The sequence below is a fragment of the Bufo gargarizans genome, chromosome 1 (genome assembly GCF_014858855.1).
Source record: "Bufo gargarizans isolate SCDJY-AF-19 chromosome 1, ASM1485885v1, whole genome shotgun sequence".
Taxonomy (NCBI): Eukaryota; Metazoa; Chordata; class Amphibia; order Anura; family Bufonidae; genus Bufo; species Bufo gargarizans.
In genome coordinates, this window is record NC_058080.1 from 132,265,033 (window position 1) to 132,291,908 (window position 26,876).

The window sequence follows — 26,876 nt, forward strand, 5'->3', positions numbered from 1 at the left end:
TATACATATGAGGTATCATCGGATTCGTACTTACCTGGAGAATAAAAATCACAAGTTAGTTTTACCACATAATGAACGCTGTAAAAGGAAACCTGTAAAGCTGTGGCAAAATTGCGTTTGTTTTCCAATTAATGTGTGGTGGCACTAAGGGGCATAACTACTGTGTGGCGGCACTAAGGCGGCATAACTGCTGTTTGGAGGCACTAAGGGGGAATACCTACTGTGTGGCGGCACTAAGGGGGCATAACTGCAGTTTGGAGGCACTAAGGGGGCATAACTACTGTGTGACGGCACTAAGGGGGCATAACTGCAGTTTGGAGGCACTAAGAGTAATACCTATTGTATGGTGGCACTATAGGGCATAACTGCTGTTTGGCAGGACTAAAGGGAGTGTATAGATAAGCACTGAGCCACTATGCAACAATGATGAGTTTTGTTCCTCCTCCTCCGGCTTTTTAGAAGTTGGCAGGTAGGGTAATATGTGGCCCCCAATTTGACAGTCACCAGGGCCACAACCTGGCAGTCCACTACATTCTATGCAATAGTAAATGGTGGTGTTGGAACGTGCAACCTGTCCCACAAAAAGATAAGCCCTCATATGGATATGTGAACAGAAAAATAAAAAAGTTATGGCTCTGGGAAGGCGGGGAGCACAAAACGTAAAGTAAAAAAAACCTCTGGGGTAGAAAGGGTTAAGGGAATCTGCTACAAAGGCCCCTAACAGAGCCTCCAATGCAAATGTGAACATCGCCTTAGGCTAGGGCTACACGACGACATGTGTCGCGCGGCAATTTTTATAATGATAGTCTATGGTGTCGCACTGCGACATGCTGCGACAGTCGCAGAAAAATCCATAATGATAGTCTATGCTGCGACTGCGACACGACAGTAGCAAAAAATCCACCCAAGATGGATTTTTCTGTGACAGGCGTATCGCAGAATGTCACATGTCGCATTGCGACACCATAGCCTATCATTATAAAAAATTGTTGCGCGACAATGGTGCAACATCAATGTCACGCAACACATGTAGCAGTGTAGTTGTGCCCTATCTGTCGCGCAACACATGTCGTTGTGTAGCCCTAGCCTTACCGATTCCCCCACTGGTTTGATGTGTGCACACAGACATGTGACTGCTGCAGCCAATCACTGACACGTCCACAACACTGAGGTCACCCTTACTGCCAGTGATTGGTAAGGTATCATTTATTTTATTATGTTACTGCATCTGAAGCATTATTTTATTTTTTTATGTTAGTTGGCTGGACAACCCCTTTAACGCTGGTCCTTTGCAGATATAATCCACACTGCTCCCAGCAGGCACCTGCTCTGATGTAAATAAAGCTGTGTTGCAGTACCGCTGTCTCCCGGTAGATGGCGCCAGTGCCTCGTGTCGCTTGTATTCTATGTCACACATGATGTACACAAACCCCGCTCGTCATAGCGGCACGCAGCGTTCTGTAGCAGTCAGTCCTCTCCGCCATGTTCTGAAAGGCGATTTGCCTGGAAAGCAATGGCGGTGTCTACAACAATATGGCGTCGGACCTGAGACACACATGAACCGGCCCTATTCTTGCTCTAGGGACAGGCTATTGACAGGTACACAGACAGCTGGATGAGCTGTGTGTGCCGCCGGAAAGGAGCCGGATTGCACTATGGCGGGGGTGTCTGCCCGGAGCCGGGGCTGGTCCTCACTCTGCAGGCTTTACCTGCGTCTTCATGCGGTACCGCCGAGCTGCGGCCGGGCCTGCCACGGTGAGTGTACAAGGCGTTGTGCTGGAGGAGGCCAGACATAGTGTTACCCTCCTCAGCCCAGCACTGGTATATGCTGTATAATGTGCTGTGTCACCTGTGTGGCTGCCAGGTCGTGGCCCTGGTGACTGTCAAATTGGGGGCCACATATTACCCTACCTGCCAACTTCTAAAAAGCCGGAGGAGCAGGAACAAAACTCATCACTGGTGCATAGTGGCTCAGTGCTTGTCTATACACTCCCTTTAGTCCTGCCAAACAGCAGTTATGCCCCCTCAGTGCCACCACACAGTAGGTATTCCCCCTTAGTGTCGCCACGCAGGAGGTATTCCCCCTCAGGGTTGCCACGCAGGAGGTATTCCCCCTCAGGGCCGCCACGCAGGAGGTATTCCCCCTCAGGGCCGCCACGCAGGAGGTATTCCCCCTCAGGGCCGCCACGCAGGAGGTATTCCCCCTCAGGGCCGCCACGCAGGAGGTATTCCCCCTCAGGGCCGCCACGCAGGAGGTATTCCCCCTCAGGGCCGCCACGCAGGAGGTATTCCCCCTCAGGGCCGCCACGCAGGAGGTATTCCCCCTCAGGGCCGCCACGCAGGAGGTATTCCCCCTCAGGGCCGCCACGCAGGAGGTATTCCCCCTCAGGGCCGCCACGCAGGAGGTATTCCCCCTCAGGGCCGCCACGCAGGAGGTATTCCCCCTCAGGGCCGCCACGCAGGAGGTATTCCCCCTCAGGGCCGCCACGCAGGAGGTATTCCCCCTCAGGGCCGCCACGCAGGAGGTATTCCCCCTCAGGGCCGCCACGCAGGAGGTATTCCCCCTCAGGGCCGCCACGCAGGAGGTATTCCCCCTCAGGGCCGCCACGCAGGAGGTATTCCCTCTCAGTGCCGCCAGGTGCGATGATGTCACCGTGTCACACCTGCTGCTGTGGAGAGCGCGGGCCAGTGAATGGTGAAGGAGGGAGCTGATGGAGCTTCACTATTGCATTCAGGACAAGGATATAGAAAAAATTTGGACATGCAGTACCTCAGTTGTCCTGAGACCATGGGACAGTCCCCAAAATCCAGGACCGTCCCACCGGATAGGGGACAGTTGGGAGGTATATATTACTGCCACGTGCTTTGTCCCCTCCAGCTATTACTCTGTGTGATGTAGGGACATCATTGAGTTGGAACCCCCCAGTACCCCAGCATCGGGACTCCCCTGTGTTAGCGGACACACGTCCATACTTTGCATTTAATGCTTTGTATGAAACTCTGTGAATCTGGCAGTCGTTGCAGGACACAAATAGATCCAGGAAATGACCTGATTGTCCAGTCAGCTGAGTGATTGACCACTTGTATTATAGAGATGGCGCCAGGAAGGGGATGATCAGGCATTATGGATAGAACCTGCCACGGGAACTGTCTCACTGGTGGACTATCTGTACCAGGTCCCCCAGCAGAAGAGAGAGACTCTTTGTGGCAGCACTGCCATCTGGCTAATGGGATGTATGGAAAGAGGCTGTATTAAAGGGGTTTCCAGGGAGATATAAAAAAGGATTAGAGGGGGTTAAAAAAAAAAGAAGCCGCATTGCGCGCCTCCACTATTCCTCATCCAGTGAGTGGGTCTTTCCTGGCACTTTTGCAATGTCAATCAGGTACATGAACTGGAGAGCAGCAGCAGGAGATCGTACAGGTGAGTAATGCTTCTTTTTTTAATTTTGGCATTATCTGGTCTCCCTTTTTATTTTTTTTATTTATTTTATTTCTCCCAGGAAAACCCCTTTAAAGCTCCTTCAGACTAGTAATGTTAAAGGGGTTCTCTAGATATTGATGACCTTACTTCAGGAATGGGAGCACAGCCAGTACACAGTGGACAGAGCTTGTCTTCCGGCCGCTGCAGCGGACAGCTCATTGGTCAGGGGTGCCGGATATCGGACCCCCACCAATCTGATAGTGATGACCTATTCTGACTTATTATATTGATAAGTATGCACCGTTATATTTGGTAATTTGATCCCCGAGATCCGATCTCAGAGGCCCAGCACTCAGCGTTGTAACGGTTTCATGCAATCATTCCTGAAGAGTCTCAGTTAGGAGTTTTGACCCAGCAGAACTGCTGACAGCCCTAGTTCAGGGCCGTGGAGAGCTGGGTAAATGTACTTTTGTCGATGGTGCTGCTCAACAGCGCCCCCTCTCTGCTCTGGTTGGATCCTGCAGCCATCACTCAGGACAAGGGTTATGAAGCGGCCCACTGCAGGGTGCCAACGTGTTGGGAAGTCAGCATGTTTAACTCTCATTCACTTTGCTGCTGCTGGAAAATGCTGCAAAGTTTCCGTCTGCGGTTCTGCACCATATGGTTGTGCCCTAGAAGTTCTTTTCCACAGTGACCTCAGCCTGGCACTGTCAGCAGTTTTATCTGGTCATAACTGCCAACAGACTCCCTTTAAGGTCACAGCTACTACTTCTGAACCTCCATGCATATGCACAATGGCTTTGGTATGCACGAGAAAAAACAAAAGAATAGGACATGTTCAAATTCAACAGCCCGATCCTCATTTGTCAGGTGGAGGGGGGGCTGGCACATTCCCATACACCTTAGCTGGTTGGCCAGTCCTGCCAACATTGGTGGGTTCAGCCAGTGATACGGTCAGTCTGCTGATTCTGATCTTGGGGAAATTCCAGATTGAGTTATCAGATGCCGGATTAAATGAATTCTGCATTAGACCTATTAAAGGGGTTGTAAGGGAAAAATCCGTTTTTAGCAAGAGCCTGCTGCACTAAACAGACGATTCGTATGTACTTACCTGCTCCAGTCCCCCAAGCTGCCTCAGCTGTGTCCACTTGTTTGTTTTCTAGCATTGAGTGACCATGGTCACATACTCTGCTTCAGCCGTGACGTGGCCACAAGCAGTTACGTCACCGCTGAAGCCAACCATTGGCTGCAGCAGAGCATGTGACCATGGTCACACTGTGCCGGATGTCAACACTGCGGGGATTGGAACATGGACACATTGGAGGACTGGAGCAGTGGCGAACAGGAAAGTATGACTCTTCTGTTTAGAGAAGCAGGCCGCGGGCCCAGAGAACCCCTTTAAGGTTTCTACAGTTCTACTGAGATCTACTCTCTGGGACCAAATTGCCACCTAAAGAGGTTGTCCAGTTTCAGGAGGAGACTGAACAACACATATGATCCACCTGTAATAAAGAATAGATCATTACTTGCCTGCTGCTCCAATTCTCCTGGCAGGGCTGTCTACCCGACTGCAGCGGTGACATCATGCTGGCAACATTTGACTGCTGCAGCCAATCACTGGCCTCAGCAGTGCACTGAAGAGGCCAGTGATTTTCTGCAGTTGTCAGAGCGAAGGTGCAGGATCTGTTTGATAAGAGTCTGTTCTGTACCTCAGGTGGATCGCATGTGCTGTCCGATTTTCTTCCTGAATGAGGATAACCCTTAAATACACATATGAAGTCTAGTTATGCTCAGGTTGATTTTTTTTCATCGTTGCCTTGTTAGAGCTGTAACGTTCTTATTTTCCTGTTAATGTAGCAGTATGAGGGCTTGTTTTTGCAGGACAAGTTATAGTTTTTATTGGCCAAATTTATGGTGCACACCTATAAGGGTTTTATGAGATTTTATAACTGATGAGCTATCCTTTGGATAGATCATCATTATCTGATTAGTGGGGGTCCAACACCTGGGACCCCCGCCAATCCGCTCCTTGAGAAGTCACCAGCGCTTGCAGTATTGCCGCAGATTTTTCTAGGCCATGTGATGTCACCTTCACGTGGCCTAGGCGCAGCTCAGCCACATTGAAGTGAATAGGGCTGAGCTGCTATACCAAGCACAGACGCTATAGAGCGTACGGCGCTGTGCAGTGCAGTGGCCTAGCCTAAGACCCGTTAGTGACCGCCGTAAAAAGGCATATGGGTGGTTACTAAGGAGTTAATAGCGGGCAGCGTGATTCTGAATGACATGTTCCTTTAACAAGCAGGCTGTTGTGTCATTACTTGTAATCAGCTTCCATAAGCCTCTGCTGTAGGGCACGTGGATCATAATGAAGCTGCAGCTTCTGGAATCAGCTCCCAGGTCAGATGATGCTGGATCATGCATGGTCCACACACTGTGCTGCGTACTGGTCACTGCTTTGCTTTATGTCACATACATCTCATTCAGCACAGGCTTATGGGGTTTGCACATGACTTTCCACTTGTGGTTTTTACAATTGCACTGGAGAACTGAAAAAATGTATTTATATATATCCGTACCTATGGTATTTCCTGACAGGCCCAAGGCTGTCACCATTAATCCGGCAATGCTGAGGCCAACAGCATGTTACTGATGTGGTACTTTAGAGGTTAAATGTCTGGAGATCATGCCGGCATGGTTGTGTGTGTGACCATATCACATATATGTCGCACTAAGCTTCAGTCTGCAATCTCCGCTCCTTCATTGATTTCTGACTCCTGATATGCGGTTTACAGCCTGCTTTTAGTTTTGCACGTTTCTCATGTGGACATGTCCCTCCTAGTAGGGCTGCAGCTAACGATTATTTGAATAATCGATTAGTTGCCGATTAATTTCTACGATTAATCGGCAAAAACGACAAAATTACAAAACAGAGAGGTTTATATGATCTTACTTGAAAAAATATGTTCAAAGGCCATATTAAAACAAATTGTGGACGACACTATTATGGGGGATCTGTGGACGACACTATTATGGGGGATCTGTGGACGACACTATTATGGGGGATCTGTGGACGACACTATTATGGGGGATCTGTGGACGACACTATTATGGGGGATCTGTGGACGACACTATTATGGGGGATCTGTGGACGACACTATTATGGGGATCTGTGGACGACACTATTATGGGGGATCTGTGGACGACACTATTATGGGGGGATCTGTGGACGACACTATTATGGGGGATCTGTGGACGACACTATTATGGGGGATCTGTGGACGACACTATTATGGGGGATCTGTGGACGACACTATTATGGGGGATCTGTGGACGACACTATTATGGGGGATCTGTGGACGACACTATTATGGGGGATCTGTGGACGACACTATTATGGGGGATCTGTGGACGACACTATTATGGGGGATCTGTGGACGACACTATTATGGGGGATCTGTGGACGACACTATTATGGGGGATCTGTGGACGACACTATTATGGGGGATCTGTGGACGACACTATTATGGGGGATCTGTGGACGACACTATTATGGGGGATCTGTGGACGACACTATTATGGGGGATCTGTGGACGACACTATTATGGGGGATCTGTGGACGACACTATTATGGGGGATCTGTGGACGACACTATTATGGGGGATCTGTGGACGACACTATTATGGGGGATCTGTGGACGACACTATTATGGGGGATCTGTGGACGACACTATTATGGGGGATCTGTGGACGACACTATTATGGGGGATCTGTGGACGACACTATTATGGGGGATCTGTGGACGACACTATTATGGGGGATCTGTGGACGACACTATTATGGGGGATCTGTGGACGACACTATTATGGGGATCTGTGGACGACACTATTATGGGGGATCTGTGGACGACACTATTATGGGGGATCTGTGGACGACACTATTATGGGGGATCTGTGGACGACACTATTATGGGGGATCTGTGGACGACACTATTATGGGGGATCTGTGGACGACACTATTATGGGGGATCTGTGGACGACACTATTATGGGGGATCTGTGGACGACACTATTATGGGGGATCTGTGGACGACACTATTATGGGAGAAGGGGGATCTGTGGACGACACTATTATGGGGGATCTGTGGACGACACTATTATGGGGGATCTGTGGACGACACTATTATGGGGGATCTGTGGACGACACTATTATGGGGGATCTGTGGACGACACTATTATGGGGGATCTGTGGACGACACTATTATGGGGGATCTGTGGACGACACTATTATGGGGATCTGTGGACGACACTATTATGGGGGATCTGTGGACGACACTATTATGGGGGATCTGTGGACGACACTATTATGGGGGATCTGTGGACGACACTATTATGGGGGATCTGTGGACGGCGCAGTTATGGAGAGGGGGATCTGTGGGTGGCGCACTTATGGAGAGGGGGATCTGTGGGTGGCGTAGTTATGGAGAGGGGGATCTGTGGGCGGCGCACTTATGGAGAGGGGGATCTGTGGGCGGCGCACTTATGGAGAGGGGGATCTGTGGGCGGCGCACTTATGGAGAGGGGGATCTGTGGGCGGCGCACTTATGGAGAGGGGGATCTGTGGGCGGCGCACTTATGGAGAGGGGGATCTGTGGACGGCGTAGTTATGGAGAGGGGGATCTGTGGGCGGCACAGTTATGGAGAGGGGGATCTGTGGATGGCGTAGTTATGGAGAGGGGGATCTGTGGATGGCGTAGTTATGGAGAGGGGGATCTGTGGGTGGCGTAGTTATGGAGAGGGGGATCTGTGGATGGCGTAGTTATGGAGAGGGGGATCTGTGGGTGGCGCACTTATGGAGAGGGGGATCTGTGGGTGGCGCACTTATGGAGAGGGGGATCTGTGGGCGGCGCACTTATGGAGAGGGGGATCTGTGGGCGGCGCACTTATGGAGAGGGGGATCTGTGGGCGGCGCACTTATGGAGAGGGGGATATGTGCACTGTTATGGGAGAGGGGGATCTGTGGGCGGCGCAGTTATGGAGAGGGGGATCTGTGGGCGGCGCAGTTATGGAGAGGGGGATATGTGCACTGTTATGGGCATAACAGTGCACAGATCCCTTTCCTCATAACAGTGCACAGATCCCCCTTCCCATAGCAGTGCCATACACAGACCCCCCCTCCCCATAGCAGTGCTATACACAGACCCCCCTCCCCATAGCAGTGCCATAGACAGATCCTCCCCCCTCCCCATAGCAGTGCTATACACAGACCCCCCTCCCCATAGCAGTGCCATAGACAGATCCTCCCCCCTCCCCATAACAGCCCCGGCCCCGATGCTTATAAGTCGGACTAATCACGTCTGCATCTTTATTTTACCTTTTTACAATGACGCTCCTGTAACAGCCAGGCAGAGCGGACGGCGGAGTAACGTCACTCACTCACGTGACGCACCTGCTCCGCCCACCTCATGAATGAAGGAGGCGGAGCAGGCATGTCACGTGATTGAGTGACGTTACGCCGCCGTCCTCTCTGCCTGGCTGTTACAGGAGCGTCATTGTAAAAAGGTAAAATAAAGATGCAGCGACCGCCCGCCCGCCCGCATAGCAACGAATCGGCGATTATTCGATAACTGGATTCGTCGACAACGAATCCAGTTATCGAATATAATCGATTACATTGATTAATCGTTGCAGCCCTACCTCCTAGTAATACTTGCTAGATGTGAGAGAGTGTAGCCCAGGCCTTATGAGTCCAGAATACTGCTGCCTTCACTAGCTCTCGTGTAATTCTCTGGGGAAGTTGCCTATGGCGTATCCTTTCCCCTGCAGGCAAATGCTCTTCCACGTAATGCCCTTTCTTGCAGCTCCCCACTCTTGCTTATCAAGGGGACCCCTGAAGGGGGGAGACCCCCTCTATGACATCCATATAGACAGGCCATTGTCCTGATGGAGAACCTCATTAGGAGAATTTGTTGTCACTAAGGCTACTTTCAAAACTCGCGTTTGGTGTGGATCCGTCATGGATCTGCACAAACGCATCCGTTCAGATAATACAACCGTCTGCATCCGTTCAGAACGGATCCGTTTGTATTATCTTTAACATAGCCAAGACAGATCCTGCAAGCAGCTTTTTGGTGTCTGCCTCCAAAGCGGAATGGAGACGGATTGGAGGCAAACTGATGCATTCTGAGTGGATCCTTTTCCGTTCAGAATGAATTAGGGCAAAACTGATACGTTTTGGACCGCTTGTGAGAGCCCCGAACGGATCTCGCAAACGGAAAGCCAAAACGCCAGTGTGAAACAAGCCTAAGATGTCACTTGATGTTGACATATGACAGAAGGTGACATTGGTAGTACTGTAGCTGGGGCGTCCACTATTTTCCGGATAGAATGGGTCCCACCACTTATATCTGCTCATGTTCCATTATTTGCCCTGTATATACATTTTCTGTAATATATAAAATTAGAGAAATGTAGTAATCTAAATCCATTTCTGCATGAGTAGTTCAAGTTCGGGCAGCTTTCCTATAGAGGACAAAAGGCTACCGGTCGCAGCCAGTAATTGTGGGTTGGGGAGGTTGTGCGTGACTTTTACGATGTATTGTTGGGTGCTGTACTCTTTGTACTGTTTGTTCTGTGCTGTGTCATTTTTATTTCAAAATTAAAAACTGTATGGCCATTTCCCCACCTCATCCAGAGCAGCCATGCGCTTCATTCTCATCTACTAGCTCTTCATCATGCGAGGCTGAAGGCACAGCAGTCAGGGGGTATGACCATAGATCTACTGTTTGTCTCTCACCCCCACTTTGCGATCACCTGTTTGAAGGGTCTGTGGCGTAGTACTTTTACTAGCAGCTGCTGACGAGGATGCCCAAGCAGGCAGTCCAGTACGTTTCCGATATGTTCAGCCTGAGACCAGGAAGTGCAGAAGAGCAGGGACTGGAGCAGCGGCCGAACACTTTGGGTACGTTCACACAGAGTACTTGAGGCAGATTTTCCCGCAGGTGTTTCAGCCAAAGCCTGAAGTGGATTTGAAACGGAATGGAAATATAAAGGAGGGACTTCTACTTCTTCCTGCTGGATCCACTTCTGGCTTTGCAGTGAAATCTCTGACGTGTAATACCAGTCACCGCCACTACTAAGAGCACCGAGCTGTGCCCGATAAACTCTGCTACTTGCCAGAGCACCGTGGCCTCTTCTAGCAGTTCATTGGTGGGGTAGGGGAGATGGTTTATCTCAACAATAGGCCATCAATTTTGATGAAATTTATAGCCCCTTAATTTAGAAATTGGGTTCCACACATGTTTAGGGAATTCTGGGTAATGCTACTTGGCAAATCACTGACAAGTTTCTGGTGTTGGGTATACGTTCCACCATCAAAATTATATCACTGTAGTAGGGAACGCTATGAAAATTAGATAAAACTAATACTTTATTGTTTCAAGAAAAAGGGGAGAGGGGGAAAGGAAAACTACAACCTATATTACTAAAAGCTGCACCACCAGGCCAGCCGGCCGTGATGAGTTGATACAGCCAGAAGTGTGCACCGTGGTACGGACAAAGGTGCTCTGCTCAAAAAGAACCAGCTTGGTGTGGTACCACAGACCTCAACTGCAGTGTGAGCGCAATACAAGTCACATGCAAAAAGCATAAGTTTGCCCCCACTCATCGCTCGACGCGTTTCGCCATGTGTGGCTCGTCAGGAGCATAAAAATGTGGGTTCGAGACAAACGGCAAAATAAGCTGCTAACAGAGGTTGCAGCTGTCAGCACTGAGTGGCCGTGCGCGGCCGCCAGTACGCGCACTATATAAGGAGAGAACTCCTCCCCTCTTCGAGCCTCTGGGGCGGCCAATGGGAAGACAGGAGGCGCGGCATCGCCGCATCAGCCGTCCCGCCCCATCGCTCCGCCCCCTCTTAATTCTCCAACAGCTCTGACTTCACTCGTAAGGAAGGTTTTTTGCAGCAGACTGTGGAACGGTTTACAGCTCAGTTAAAAGAGCGCAAACACTCTCAATTTTTGAGGCACAAAGCGGATTTTAAAGAAGGGCGCATCCTTGAGTTTGCGACCAAAACCGCTAGGACCCTCGAGGTTGAGACAGAACTCTCATCATCAGAGGGTGAAACTGAGACAGAGGGCACCCCCTACCCAATTAGCCAATACCCCATATTTCAGCCTTCCAACAGAGGACCTAGAGGTAGAGGCGGAAGGGGTAGGAGCCCCCGGGTCACAGTTTTTTTTTTTTTTTTTTTTTTTTTTTTTTTTTTAGGGAACCAAACCATGAGATCATACAGCCTGAGAAACAGAAAAAAACAATAGCACACCGTCAAAGGATGGGTGCAACTGGTTTTCAAACTGGACTCCACAGCTAAAGGCGAGCCAATGGATAAGTTACAAATTATTAATCTATCTGATAGGACCCTGACAGAAGTAGAGTTGGAACTACTTAGTAAGGGCCTATCATTTGTTCCCACCTGTTCTTTTAGCTCCTTCGAGTGGGTAAAGGATCTGACCTTATTCGTAAGGAGACTAAAATGGAAAAAGTTTTTTGCCACGCATAACCAACAACAATGCAATGAACTTGGAATTGAAATCCAGGACTTGCCGGACATCCAACTGTTGGTAGCCCTCATGGAAGAAGGGGAAAGGGATCTTGGAGAGGGTCCTTTTACGGACCTTAAATTGTCCTCCACAAAAAACCCACCCATGAGTGATGGCACACCCCCTGACATTTTCTTAAATATCGTGACAGACCAACTTAGAATGCTTGACGCAATCAGAGGGACTGAATCAAACCTCCATAAGAGAGAAATTGACGCATTACTCTCTCTGGAACATGATACCTCCCTTGTCATTAAACCATCTGACAAGGGAGGTAATATTGTCGCAATGAATTGCGAACAGTATAAGGCCATGTGTCTCAACATTCTTAGTGATAATTCATGTTATCGTGTGCTAGACAAATCCAATCGAAATATTTAGAAAAAAACTGAAGAATATTTTGGATGTAGCACTTGATCAGTCGGACGGAATTAGATTTTCTGTTCCCCAAACATCCCCAGATCCCATGTTTTTATGGATTGCCCAAGGTACACAAGGGGCTTTCACCACTCAAGGGACGTCCCCTCGTCTCTGGGACTGGGAGCTTGACACATCCGATCAGTACATACGTGGATAGGATTTTGTGACAGTTTGCGGTGGCCCTATCCTCGTATGTACTTGATTCTTTGGATGTGATCAAGAAATTGGAGGGGATCCATATTGGTGACAACGTCATGCTGGCCAGCTTGGATGTGGAGGCCCTTTATAGCTCCATGCCTCATGAAAAGGGGTGTGGAGTTGTGGCCTCATTTTTAAACCAACGAGGCATCCATTTTTGGCAGCATAACGAATTTGTTCTTGAACTGATGAAATTTATTCTTGAACACAACTTTTTTTATTTTTGATCACCGTATGTACCACCAGCTAACCTCTACCTGGGCTGGTGGGAACGGGAAGTTGTATTTGCTGACAACAACCAGAGATGGGCTGACCACATCAATTTGTGGTTACGTTACATCGATGATGTGCTGATTTTGTGGTCAGGAAGTGTAGATGACTTCAATAGCTTTGTCACAGACCTGAATAATAACACGATGGGACAGTTTTTTTACATCTGAGATCCAGGAATCACAAATCACGTTTCTTGATCTGACTATCTTCAGGGACATTAATGGCAACATTGGCACACGGCTATTTCGTAAGAAGACCGCCACGAATAGTCTCCTTAGGTGGGACAGTTGCCACCCGTTGCCCCTGAAGAGGGGAATTCCTAAAGGTCAATACCTTAGGGTAACGCGCAATTGTTCCAGTATGTCCGATTTTAGAACTGCGTCCAATGACTTACAGACCAGATTTAGAAGCGGGGGGTACCCGCAGCATGTGTTAGCAAAGGCCTACCAACATTCGCTGGCCCTGAATCGGGATACCTTGCTCACACCTAAATCAGGACCATCTGAATCAGAACAACTGCGCATTGTGGCCACTTATGATGAAGCACATAATACAGTAAGGGAGTTACTTACGACCTACTGGGGGATTTTAAAATCTGACCCCGATATCGGGCATATGGTAGGCGATACACCTCTTATAACGTATAGACGTGGACGCAATCTGAGAGATCGTCTGGTCCACAGCTTCTTTCAGGCCCCCACCACAACCACCTGGTTGAGTACCAACCTCAAAGGGACCTTCCGATGTGGAGGGTGTGTGGCGTGTTCCGCTATCCAGTTAGGCGCTACATTCACTTGCAGCGTCACTGAGCGGACATTTACCATCAGATCTTTTGTCAATTGCAAGACGAGAGGGTTGGTATATTTAGCCACGTGTACTTGTGGAAAACAGTATGTGGGCAAAACCACTAGGGAATTCCGCAGGAGAATCGCAGAACATCTCAACGACATCCGCAAAGGTGTTGATACTCCTATTGCGCGACACATATCCACTTTACATGGTGGCAATGCGGATGTGATTAAATTTCAGGCTGTCGAGGTGGTGAGAAGATCCCCAAGAGGAGGCGACTTTGACAAGCGACTATTACAAAAGGAGACACAGTGGATCTACCGCTTGCATGCACTCCAACCACAGGGACTGAATGAGTATAACTCCTTTTTTGCTTTCTTTGAGTCCCTGCACATGCGGTTTCCTTCAAATTACTATATGGAGTGTAACGGGTGGAATATCAGGGCATGATCTTTCCTGATCCATGCACTCCAATAACATGGACTAAATGAACACAGCTCCCTTGCCTGTTGACATTTAGTCACTGTATATGCGGTTCCCTTTATATTCTGTTATGGATCGTAACGGGTGCAATATTAATTAGGGCATGATCTTCCTTGATCTGGCTGCCACTTTAATCTGGACACCCGATCCTTTGTAGCCAAAAAGGGTTCTTGCGAACACTCGCTAAGTCGCTATAAGCACCACCCTATTTGTGAGATATGGCAGGACTCTCCTTTGTCCCTGCCGTTTCATCTCATCCTGTAATCAATATCGTTATCAATACACTTGACCATATACCATCTTGAAACCCTTATCCCGGTTCCTGCAATACCACACTGCCGTAGTAATGTACAGCCGCCGTTTGGTCACTTCTATATCCAGCACACGAATGTTTTGACATTCGTCTGAGATTGTCTTACAGAGGGGGCGGGACGGCTGATGCGGCGATGCCGCGCCTCCTGTCTTCCCATTGGCCGCCCCAGAGGCTTGACTCAGAAGAGGGGAGGCCACTCAGTGCTGCAACCTCTGTTACGGAGGTTAGCAGCTTATTTTGCTGTTTCTCGAACCCACATTTTTATGCTCCTGACGAGCCACACATGGCGAAACGCGTTGAGCGATGAGTGGGGGCAAACTTATGCTTTTTGCATGTGACTTGTATTGCGCTCACACTGCAGTTGAGGTCTGTGGTACCCCAGCCCTCTGCAGTTTGTGAGCAGTTGCGATCAAGCCTTTTTTGATCAACCCAGCTAAGTCTAGTGTCTCTTGATTCGTGCTCGTAGGGCCGGCACTCAGACATCTGGTTCACACCTGAACAGATGGTTCTAATGCAGGTCAGTCCCTACAGGTAGATGTTTATCAATGGATTAGCTTGTTAACTTTAGTCCAGGGCACACCAAGCTGTTTCTTTTTGAGCAGAGCACCTTTGTCCGTACCACGGTGCACACTTCTGGCTGTATCAACTCATCACGGCCGGCTGGCCTGGTGGTGCAGCTTTTAGTAACGCACCAGTAGTGGACTTTCTAGCGACCCTATCCACAACTGAGCAGTACCGCCTATTGCGGTTTTCATGTGCCATCTTGATCTGACTCACACCTTGTGGTTAGGTGGTGATAAATAAATAAATAAAGTATTAGTTTTATCTAATTTTCATAGCGTTCCCTACTACAGTGATATAGTAATGCTACTTGGCACTCCTTTTGAGACATTGCAGCAGGATACCTCAACGTGGTGCACAGTAAGTCAGTAACTAGATAGTACCATGCAGATTAAATCCCTTGACCTAATCTCTTCTCCAGAGGTCTGGCACCCACAACCTGCAATACGTTCACATTGGAGAGAGACATGCCCTCCTGTCGCTGTGCTCCACCAGTTCTCTCTGTAGAAAGATCTATTGCAGGGGTGGCCAACCTCACAGACACGAAGAGCCAAAAAAAAGTATGACTACCAGGAGCCACAAGCTATACATTTACACACGAGTCACCGTATTTTTCGCCCTACAAGATGATGCACCTAGGTTTTAACAAAGAAAATAAGAGAAAAAAAGATTTTTCATTTGATCTGAGGTGTGATAAAAATATTTATCTTATTTTTCATTAGCAGAGAAAAAGAAAAAATATATTTTTTCATCAGACCTCAGATCAGACTCAGATTCCTAATCCTCATCTGACCTAAAATAAGATCCCCAATGCTCGGATCAGACAACACAAATCAGACTCCCAGTGTCAGAACCTCAGTGCTCAGATCCCCCATTCTCAGATCTGAACCCCCCCCCCCCCATGCACAAGACCCCCATTGCTCAGATCAGAGCCTCCCATGCTCAGATCAGAGCCTCCCATGCTTAGATCAGACCCCCATTGCCCAGATCAGGACCCCCCATGCTCAGATCAGAGCCTCCCATGCTTAGATCAGACCCCCATGCTCCATTCTATAATCTAAAAAAATCTCTTCCCTCTCCTAATCAGGTGCTGGGCTCCTGCTCGGGCACCTGCTACTCTGCAGGTCTGACACGCTCTCCACTGTGACCTGATGAACACAACGTCAGGTCATAGTGCGTGTCTCCAGGTACTACGTTCTCACACTGTGTGCATCAGGAAGCAGTGGAGAGTGAGCTGGTGCTGCAAAGTAGTAACAGTGCCCGATCAGGAAAAGATATCTGACCATGGAGTGGAGAGTGAGCCGCCTGACTGCTTCCCGGCTCCACAGCTAGAGCCGCACTTGAAGAAGCAAAGAGCCACAGGTTGGCCACTCCTGATCTATTAATTATTGGTTTGGCAACAAACATAATCTTTTTCAGGCAAACCTTATGGCTTTGTTAAATGTAGCTTTTTCCCCCTAGTTTTAACAAGTCCAACATTTTGTGCCGATTGTGTTGATAACATATCTTTATAGTTATTTTAAGGGAGTTTTTCACCTAAAATCACCATTATAGAACACTAACATCAGGATCTCCATTACATTCCCCATATTAGAATGCTACCTTCCATATTGCTGTCCATCGCCGATTTTCTCAATATGTTATTTTATATGTTAATTAGCTTCTAAAGGTGCCCAGGGTTGACGTTCATGCGGCCGTTGCCCAGGCCCTTCGGCGCTTTTCATACGAAACCCCTCCCCTTTCACCCCTCTGACCTACCCTAGGTTCTTCTGATTACGTCCTCCTCTTAGGCTGGGTTCAGACCTGAGCGTTTTACAGCGCGTTCCTACGGGCTGTAAAACGCTCAACAGGCAAGAACCAATGATTCCCTATGGGAATGGTTCTCACCTGAGCGTTTTACAGCGCGTACGATCGCGCTGTAAAACGCCCGACGCCCCAAGAAGTACAGGAGCTTCTTTGGGGAGTCTTGTCGCGCGTTCCCAGTACATAGACTTCAGCGGGAACGCGCGACAATAGGCGTTCGCTTGTCTCTGTATGCTCGATTGCAAACGCCCGTACAATCGCGCATACAGAGCGTACGTTCAAATACGCTCAGGTCTGAACCCAGCGTTAGTGAGAAATCCAGGGCCATTCAACAGATTCGCTGCACCTGCGCACTTCATTCCCCATTATGGGCAGAGGCACAAGGCCGGCTAGATCGGGATGTATGGGCCGGCACCTGTGCTTTAAACGCTCTTGTGCCTCTGCCCATAATGGGGAATGAAGTGCGCAAGTGCAGCGAATATGTTGGGGTTTCGTATGAAAAGCACAGAGGGGACTGGGCAACAGCCGCATGAATGCCACCCCTGGGCACCTTCAGAAGCTGATTAACATATTGAATAAAAGTGTTTTTGCTGAGAAAATCGGCGATGGACAGCAATATGGAAGGTATCATTCTAATATGGGGAATGTAATGGAGATCCTGATGTTAGTGTTCTATAATGGTGATTTTAGGTGAAAGTCCCCCTTTAAAGGGATTTCCAGGAGTTTGGTATTGATGGCCCATCCTCAGGATAGGTCAACAATATCAGATGGGCGGGGTTCTGACTCCTGGCACCCCTGCTGACCAGCTATTTGAAGATGCCACTGCCACCTCACAGCTTACCTGGCACAGCGCCATACATTGTATAGAGGCTGGGCTTGGTATTGCAGCTTGGTATTCACTTAAAGGGCACTCAGCTGCAGATAGGTCATTTGACCAAAGAATGTAATGGCACTGGCCTAGTGCTGCGGCCTTTTCAAACAGCTGATTGACTGGTGGGGGTCTGACTCTCAGCACCCCAATCGGATATTGATGACCTATCCTGCGGATAGGAGATCAGTATTGGACTCCCATAGAACCCCTTTAAGCCTCACTCTTCTGGTACGCAAGCTCCACATCCTTTGTATATGTTAAATTATAAAACTGTGGCGGCTGGCAGCCACCACTAGGGGGGGATGTCTGCATGTGGATTTATTTAGCTCCTACTGATCTCAAAGATAAATCTGTCTTCAAAAAACGTAAAGTCGGAAACAAACTACTCACCTTGCCATGCCCCACCACTGCTGTTTGCTTGCTGCAACCCCCCCCCCCCCATTTTCTAGTCTGTGGTTCCACACGGCATATATGGCATGGGCTGCCACTGCGGCCAGCGATTGGCTAACCAAGCAGTTCACGCCATTTCCTCTATGTTGAGCCTGAAAGTAGAGAGGATCGGTGACTGTCAAGTAGCTTCTGAACAGCAGTGGCAGATGAGTACTGGTTGTTATTTTCCCCACTCCAACCCCATTTGTATTTAAAATTGCCATGTACTCCATGAAAGCAAATCTGTCCACTTGTACAAGCCCTACAAAGTGCGGTAATACCTGTATACAACACCTGCTGCTGGGCTTGAACCAGTAATTTGTATGAGGATACTCACCCCCATCCTCCTGTGCACCTGAAATCCATGGAGTGTCCACATAGAAAACTGAGATCTGAGGTCAGCCAGATGTTTCCTCTACTTCATAGGGCTTGTTGGAGATGACAGATTCAGTGTGGACCAGTGACATGTATACTTTAGTAGATACTTGTATTTCCATCTGCCCGGTGATCGTCAGCCGTGTACAGCGCAGGCGTCAAACACGTCGGTCAAAGCAGGGGGGTGAGCAGCAAGGAGAATGAGTGGAGCCTCTAGTGCAGTGATGGCGAACCTATGGCACGGGTGCCAGAGGCGGCACTCTGTGGGCACCCGCGCCTTGGAAAAAGTCTATGGTGTACCAATATGCTTTAGACTTTTCCTACTATTCATCAGCACAGGATGCACTATGAACAGCACAGGCAGCACACCTGAATGTAGGCTATTAAGCTATTATAGCTAAATGATAAAGTACATGGAAGAAATTCTATATTGGTATTCAGGTTAAATTGCCGTGTTGGCACTTTGCGATAAATAACTGGGTATTTGGTTGCAGTTTGGGCACTCGGTCTCTAAAAGGTTCACCATCACTGCTCTAGTGCAGCGAGGTGCAGAAGCAATGCTCTTGTTGCACCAAGTGGCTAATTTGTATAAAATGAAAAGCCTTATTTCTTAGAATAGGGGAGACGGATATGGATGGGACCAAGATTGACAAGTCCACATCTGAACATGCAGCTGGTTTTAGTTACAGATTCTCTTTATTGTATTGTAGCTAACCATGCCCACTTTTATACCCAGTGAGAACAGTATAAAAAGTCACAAAAAGTTGCTAATTTTGCACAAAATGGTGTGCACCAAAATTTGTGACTTTTTTTTCTGCCAGAATTCTGGTGCAAATGGAATTTGTAGTGGTCCTGAGTGTCCCCGGATGCAGCCTCGGATTCCTGGGACATAGCTATAATGCGTGTCGGATGGTACTTGGGCTCGTGACATGCCAGCATGCTCTTCTCTGGGAAAGGATATTTCATATTTTCTGCTAATTACGTCTTAACATGTCTCATCTATCCTAACTAAAACACATGGCTGCCTGTGCAAGCAGCACATCTATGGGGTATGTCTTAAAGGGATCATCCCAAAAATAGCTTATGGTTTGTCAGTTACACATGTTATAAAATGTCCTGTTGGTGGATGGACCCCTACTAGTCCTGAGAAAGGGCCAACGCCCCTGCAAGAGGCCAGACGTCTATTGCAGCACTTAGAGGCTTCACTAAGGCTTCTTCTAACATGATATTTGTCCATCAGCCATATCTGTGCTGTGGCCAACTTAGACCTTCTGTATCTTACCCTCTTCTAGTTGCTTCTTTTTTGTACATGTAATTCTGAAAAAGGACCTGTGGTGGCCCCTCTTGAGAATGCGGCTCCTGATGGACGCAGCGGAGAGAAGCTTGTCCTTGCTCTTACTACATCTATGTATCTCTTAGTATATAGTGTATGTATAGTATGTCATTATTACTGTATAACTACCTGTGTGTCTTCTCTAGGATGGCAGCACTCTGTGAAGAGTACAGGGCTCTTGTATTTAATGCCATCCAGTCGGCTGCCAGTGCAAGCACAAATCCGTCTTTATTCTTCCAATGAGCCCAGGGAAGGCGGTGGACCAATCGAGCCCAGTGCCACAGGCTCCACAGATAAATCTCCAGCAGGTAAAGAACTCCCGATTCCTTTATTTGGTTATCGAATAGCCTATCCAGATGTTATGGGGTCATCACCAGTGTTTTTACTCTGACCAAATTATCCAATGAAGATTCCGTGTGGGGCTAGAACAGGGATCAGTAACTGTCGATATTCCAGCTGCCGTGAAACTACAACTCCCATCATGAAAACTTTCTTGGCTGTTCTTGTGACTCCCATGGAAGTGAAAGGATTCTGGGAGTTGTAGTTTCAGAACAGCTGGAGTGCCAATGGTTACTGATCTCTGGGCTAGAAGTTAAATTGGGATCTGTGGACTCCCGTCTGAACCCGAAGCTTGGAATATATATGAAGGACAGCTCATGACTTGTACATTTAACATATCCATAAGAATCCATTAACCTGACAGAGGCTAAAAAAGTTTGTATTTGGCTTCCGTAGGCTGGTATATGTTGGTATACCTTCCTCTCTACTGTATAGGAAAGCAAACTGCACTTTCCTGTATAGTAGAACACTGCAAAAGCAGGATACTGTGCGGTATACTGTTGTAGTACAGTGGACTTAAAGGGCGCCTCTAGTATTCTAATATAGATAGATTATCCTCAAGATATTAGATCAAGGAGGATCTGACACCTTGCAACCCCTGACGATCAGCTGTTCTGTTGTAACTCTGGTGTCAGAAGTAGGCGCATTGTGCAGTTGATTGAGCTGGTTACCACAATGCTGCTCCCATTCACTTGAACGGGAGCAGTGCTGCAGTAACCAGCTACGTCCACCACACCAGCGGACTACCCAAGAGCGGTAGTCTCACCCCCCAATGATCTGATATTAATGGCCTAACCTTGAGAATAGACTATCGGTATAAATATATTGTAAAATTCCTTTAAGGATTGTATGAATAATAAAGATGTCAATAAAGATAGGTGAATAGTAATGTGAGTTAATAAAAATGCAAAATAAAGTGGTGCATAAACTCTGAGCTTCATATTACCATGCTGAGTAAAATAGAAGTGCATAAATAAAATGGCGTAACATGGCAAGGTAAATCTGTGCTCATGTCTGCAATGGAATGTTCATCGCAGAACACAATGGGACGCTACAGTATTGTGTACGGTAAACTGCTGGAGACCCTGACAGAAACTCAGGAGCGTTTTTATTTTTTTTCCTGTTTTAGGAACAGTACAGAAAAAAAAAAAAAAAAAAAAAAAAAAAAGAGGCTGATGTAAACAGAGCTCAAGCAGGCATAGGGCTGATCAGTCATTCACTTCATAGGGCTCATGCTTGCGTACGTATTCTGTTTTGAGGTCCGCAAAAAGCCGATACTGACCATGTGCGTTCCGCATTTTATGGAACGTCCAGCCCATAATATAACGGCCCTATACTTGTCCAAAATAAATGGACATATGGATGCGGACTGTACGCGGTGTGCTGTCTGCATCTTTTGTGGCCCCATTGTAGTCATCCAACCCACACAAAATGTGGATTGGATGCGGACAAAAAAAATATGTTTGTGTGCATGAGCCCATACAATGGTGACCCACCTCAATCATGAGCACCTCCTGCATGTTGAGAGGGACCAGCAGAGCAGCGAAATGAAAAACATTTTTGGAAACTTTTTGGAATGGAAATATGGGGGAAAGTTGCTTCACCATAAAGGCTCAAAATAGACTGGTCCTGGAGGGGTTAATTGTGCATTGTTTGATCACTGGTCATTTGGCCAGTGATTTTGAGTGATTTTAGTTTTTTTTGTACAAATCATGCTTCGTATGATTATCAGCCTGTATAAATGGACTTTAAAGAGCATCTGTCACCAGGGGTAAGAGTATCCAGCCTGGTAATGCTGCCCCATCGAGTAAAATGCCACCTTACTCATCCCAATTTATTGTGGCATTATTTAGAAATGTTTTCCCACACCTGCACTGTGCAGTACTCCCTCGGAGCATGGATCCCTACTCTAGGACAAAGAGATCTACTGCAAGGGCGTGCTGTACGGTGCAGGCCTGGGATTACAGGGAAGAATGGGGGCTAGGTTCTTTTTGTGGGCTTTCTAATAATAGCCATGCAGCGCTCTAAATGAATGGAAAGCGCCACACATGCACAGCCTCTTTATTCGCAGCAGCCTCATGCGATCAGCTGTGTTTCTGACTGGAGCAGCACAGGGCTGGATTAAAGGTCCTGCTCCTGCACTCTCGGGCCCCAAGAGAAGACAGAAGTGTTTTTTTTTTTGTTGTTGTTATTTTTACTGCTTCTGCCTTCTCCTCAAATGGGTGATTAGCGCTAAATAGCGCTGTGCAGGGAATGGAGGATGCTGCTATGCCGCTTCTACTATTGGACCTGGTGATCATGTTCTCACAGAGTGTCTTAGCAGTATCCCCTGTAACTGGGGCTTCTTTGGATGCCCCAGTTTCAGTGGAAATAGTGCAAAATAGAAAAAAAATATGACCTTTGGGGGGGGGGGGGGGGGCAAATTATGTGGCAAAAAATTATAAAAAAATAATATATAATGAAATACAAGTAAAATAAAAAAAAGAAGTGTTTGTCTCCCAGATGTCTTCAAATGATCTCCAGGGTGACATATTGTATGGCAAAAATATATTAAAACAATAAGTAAAAGCATGATTAGAGAAATAAATAGAGATGAGCAAATTTCTTAAAAGTTTGGTTTGTCTGATTCACCGAATTTCACCCAAAAATTTGCTTTGTGACGAAGCACATTTTTATTTTTTTTAAACTGTTTTTATTAAGTTTTCACATTTTTAAAGAATAAACATACAAACAAAGGCAGTGTCGCACTGCTACCATTGGTATTCATTCTTACAAGTGCAAAGGAATTTACCAGTTGTAGTGTCCATGAACATACAGAGGCTGACAAAAACCCAACTAAGCTGTCAGTATTAGCCGTCCGCCTCCGTGGGATACAATAGCAGCCATCCCCGAGAGAGCCTTAATATTATAGACTGATATGATCCCCAGTGGGCTCCCGGGGTAGATGCCCTGATATTGTCTCATTCCTATTGTACCTTGTAGTAGTGAATTAGAGAACGACACAGACAAATAAAGAAAAGACTAGAACAAAAACTGAGATGCTCGGGAGTGTTTGGGCTCAATGATCCCCCCCCCTTCCCAATTCAGGATAGTAGAACCGGTTCTTCGCCAGCTGTCATCTGTTGCAGAAACCATGTGGTCCCCGAAAAGCATTCGTGTATGGCCTAACGGATATGTAACGGCAGTATATTAATAAAGCTTTCCCACACCTGAAAGAAATGTTCTACTTTTTTGTCTTTTTGGTGTGACGCCTCCACCCAGTCCATGCGCATGATATAAGATAGTTTCTCCAAGAATAATTTAAAAGGGGGAACTGTGGGCTGTAGCCAGACTTGCAAAATTGCCTTGGTGCCCGCCGCTGCCACAAAGTGTAGCAGTTTCCTACATCCCGGGGTGCAGTTGTATTTGTCCTTATTTAAATAACCAAACAGCGCCCAAAGTGGGTCGCGTGGGGTAAAATTGGTCAAGTGTGCGTTAGTGAAGGTGATGACTCTGTCCCAGAACTTTCTTATCATTGGACAGTCCCATAGACAATGGTAAAGTCCAGCGTCCAAAGTCCCGCATTTAAAGCAATTGGTGGTGTCATATATACCCATTCTAAACCCCCTTCTCGGAGTCAGATATGATCTATGACAGATTTGTAGGATCATCTCTGTGTATCTTGCTACAGGTAAATGTTTGTATGAGAATTCCAGTGCCCGGAGTATCACTGATGGGGTGGCTTGTGGTACCTCTGTCTGCCATCTAGTCATGGGAACTGTGGATGTGGAATAGTCAATTGGTACATGGAGGAATTTGTAATTTGTTGAAATTTGTTTCTTCCCCTCATTGGCATTCGAGAACCATTTTTTAAGTATGGACTCAACTCACGTTCCGTCAAGGCTTTTTGCTTGTAAGTATGGGAAAAAGGGAAAAACTATGTGTGGGTATTCCTTCTGCAAGTCCTGGAGTGGTTTAACCATTCGTGTTTGCGTGCTTATAAGTTTGTCAATGTTGGTGATGCCTTGCGATTGCCAGCGTTTGAACGTTGAGTGGGAAGATCCGTTCTGAAATGAGGGGTTCCTTACTAGTTTCAGATGCACCGAAAATGATGCATGTAATTTACACAGAACTCTTGCCCTGCACCATGCCCGCCATGTTGTCATGAGGAGAGGATTCGTTTTTACCATTTGGGGGAGATTTCCGAATGAGATCTGCAGTAGGTTCGGTAGTGCTATATGTGGAATAAAGGCTTGGTCCAGCGTAACCAGAGTGTATTTCGATGTAGAGTGTAAAGCACATTTTTTTGTAAGTAGCGGATGCAATGATAGAGAGCTGCGATAGCGCCGCCCCCGTCATTGTACCCCTTATACATGATCGCGGCATCTTAGTGTAAAATTAACAATAAAAAAAAAATATTAAATCAAACTTACCGCCTCCATTTGCTCACAACTGGCCGGCCACCGCCATCTTGCTTGAAGATTTCGGCCGAGATCTTCAAGCAAGATGGCGGCAGCCGGCCCGTTGCGAGCAAATTGAGGAGGTAAGTTTGAATTTTTTTGATTTTTATACTATTTCGGGTTAAATCGATTCACTGACACGAAGCACAAGGAAATTTGGATTCGATTTGCTCATCTCTATAAATAAATAAAACAAAAAATATAATATATAGTAAAAGGGGAAAAAAAGTTAGTGTCCACCAGAGCTCTTTCAATGGCCTTTTGGGCGGCATATGTGGCAAATGTATTTGTGTGTGTATATATATATATATAGTATAAAAATCTACCGGCAGCACCACCTATGGAAAAATATATATATACAGACGTGGACAAAATTGTTGGTACCCTTTGGTCAATGAAAGAAAAAGTCACAATGGTCACAGAAATAACTTTAATCTGACAAAAGTAATAATAAATTAAAATTCTATAAATGTTAACCAATGAAAGTCAGACATTGTTTTTCAACCATGCTTCAACAGAATTATGTAAAAAAATAAACTCATGAAACAGGCATGGACAAAAATGATGGTACCCCTAACTTAATATTTTGTTGCGCAACCTTTTGAGGCAATCACTGCAATCAAACGCTTCCTGTAACTGTCAATGAGACATCTGCACCTCTCAGCAGGTATTTTGGCCCACTCCTCATGAGCAAACTGCTCCAGTTGTGTCCGGTTTGAAGGGTGCCTTTTCCAGACTGCATGTTTCAGCTCCTTCCAAAGATGCTCAATAGGATTGAGGTCAGGGCTCATAGAAGGCCACTTTAGAATAGTCCAATTTTTTCCTCTTAGCCATTCTTGGGTGTTTTTAGCGGTGTGTTTTGGGTCATTGTCCTGTTGCAAGACCCATGACCTGCGACTGAGACCAAGCTTTCTGACACTGGCTAGTACATTTCTCTCTAGAATTCCTTGATAGTCTTGAGATTTCATTGTACCCTGCACAGATTCAAGACACCCTGTGCCAGACGCAGCAAAGCAGCCCCAGAACATAACAGAGCCTCCTCCATGTTTCACAGTAGGGACAGTGTTCTTTTCTTGATATGCTTCATTTTTTCGTCTGTGAACATACAGCTGATGTGCCTTGGCAAAAACTTCGATTTTTGTCTCATCTGTCCACAGGACATTCTCCCAGAAGCTTTGTGGCTTGTCAACATGTAGTTTGGCATATTCCAGTCTTGCTTTTTTATGATTCGTTTTCAACAATGGTGTCCTCCTTGGTCGTCTCCCATGTAGTCCACTTTGGCTCAAACAACGACGGATGGTGCGATCTGACACTGATGTTCCTTGAGCATGAAGTTCACCTTGAATCTCTTTAGAAGTCTTTCTAGGCTCTTTTGTTACCATTCGGATTATCCGTCTCTTAGATTTGTCATCAATTTTCCTCCTGCGGCCACGTCCAGGGAGGTTGGCTACAGTCCCATGGATCTTAAACTTATGAATAATATGTGCAACTGTACTCACAGGAACATCTAGTTGCTTGGAGATGGTCTTATAGCCTTTACCTTTAACATGCTTGTCTATAATTTTCTTTCTGATCTCTTGAGACAGCTCTTTCCTTTGCTTCCTCTGGTCCATGTCGAGTGTGGTACACACCATATCACCAAACAACACAGTGATTACCTGGAGCCATATATATAGGCCCAATGGCTGATTACAAGGTTGTAGACACCTGTGATGCTAATTAGTGGACACACCTTGAATTAACATGTCCCTTTGGTCACATTATGTTCTGTGTTTTCTAGGGGTACCATCATTTTTGTCCATGCCTGTTTCATGAGTTTATTTTTTTACATAATTCTGTTGAAGCATGGTTGAAAAACAATGTCTGACTTTCATTGGTTAACATTTATAGAATTTTAATTTATTATTACTTTTGTCAGATTAAAGTTATTTCTGTGACCATTGTGACTTTTTCTTTCATTGACCAAAGGGTACCAACAATTTTGTCCACGTCTGTATATATATATATATATATATATATATAATGTGTATATACATATATACACACACACACACACACACACACAAAAAATAAGGTAGAAAAACATAAGTGACATAAAATGCAAATGTCAAAAATAACCACCCATGCCAACCAAAACCATAGCCATTATCCCTCCTGTCACATGAAACTATACATATAATTTAAAATGACCGACCGAAAATAATACTACTAATTCTAATTTATTTTGGATTGAGTTTG

At 46.7% G+C, this 26,876-nt stretch overlaps 1 protein-coding gene across 1 annotated transcript in view; it reads left to right on the forward strand.

The window, feature by feature from the left end:
* The first annotated feature begins 1,563 nt into the window (after nucleotides 1-1,563).
* SLC30A9 (solute carrier family 30 member 9) overlaps nucleotides 1,564-26,876 on the forward strand; it is a 112,550-nt gene continuing 87,237 nt past the window's right edge. The window contains exons 1-2 of the mRNA XM_044298669.1: nucleotides 1,564-1,755; nucleotides 20,007-20,168. Coding sequence (XP_044154604.1) covers nucleotides 1,656-1,755; nucleotides 20,007-20,168 — 262 coding nt within the window. The 5' untranslated portion in view covers nucleotides 1,564-1,655. The remainder of the gene's footprint in view (nucleotides 1,756-20,006; nucleotides 20,169-26,876) is intronic.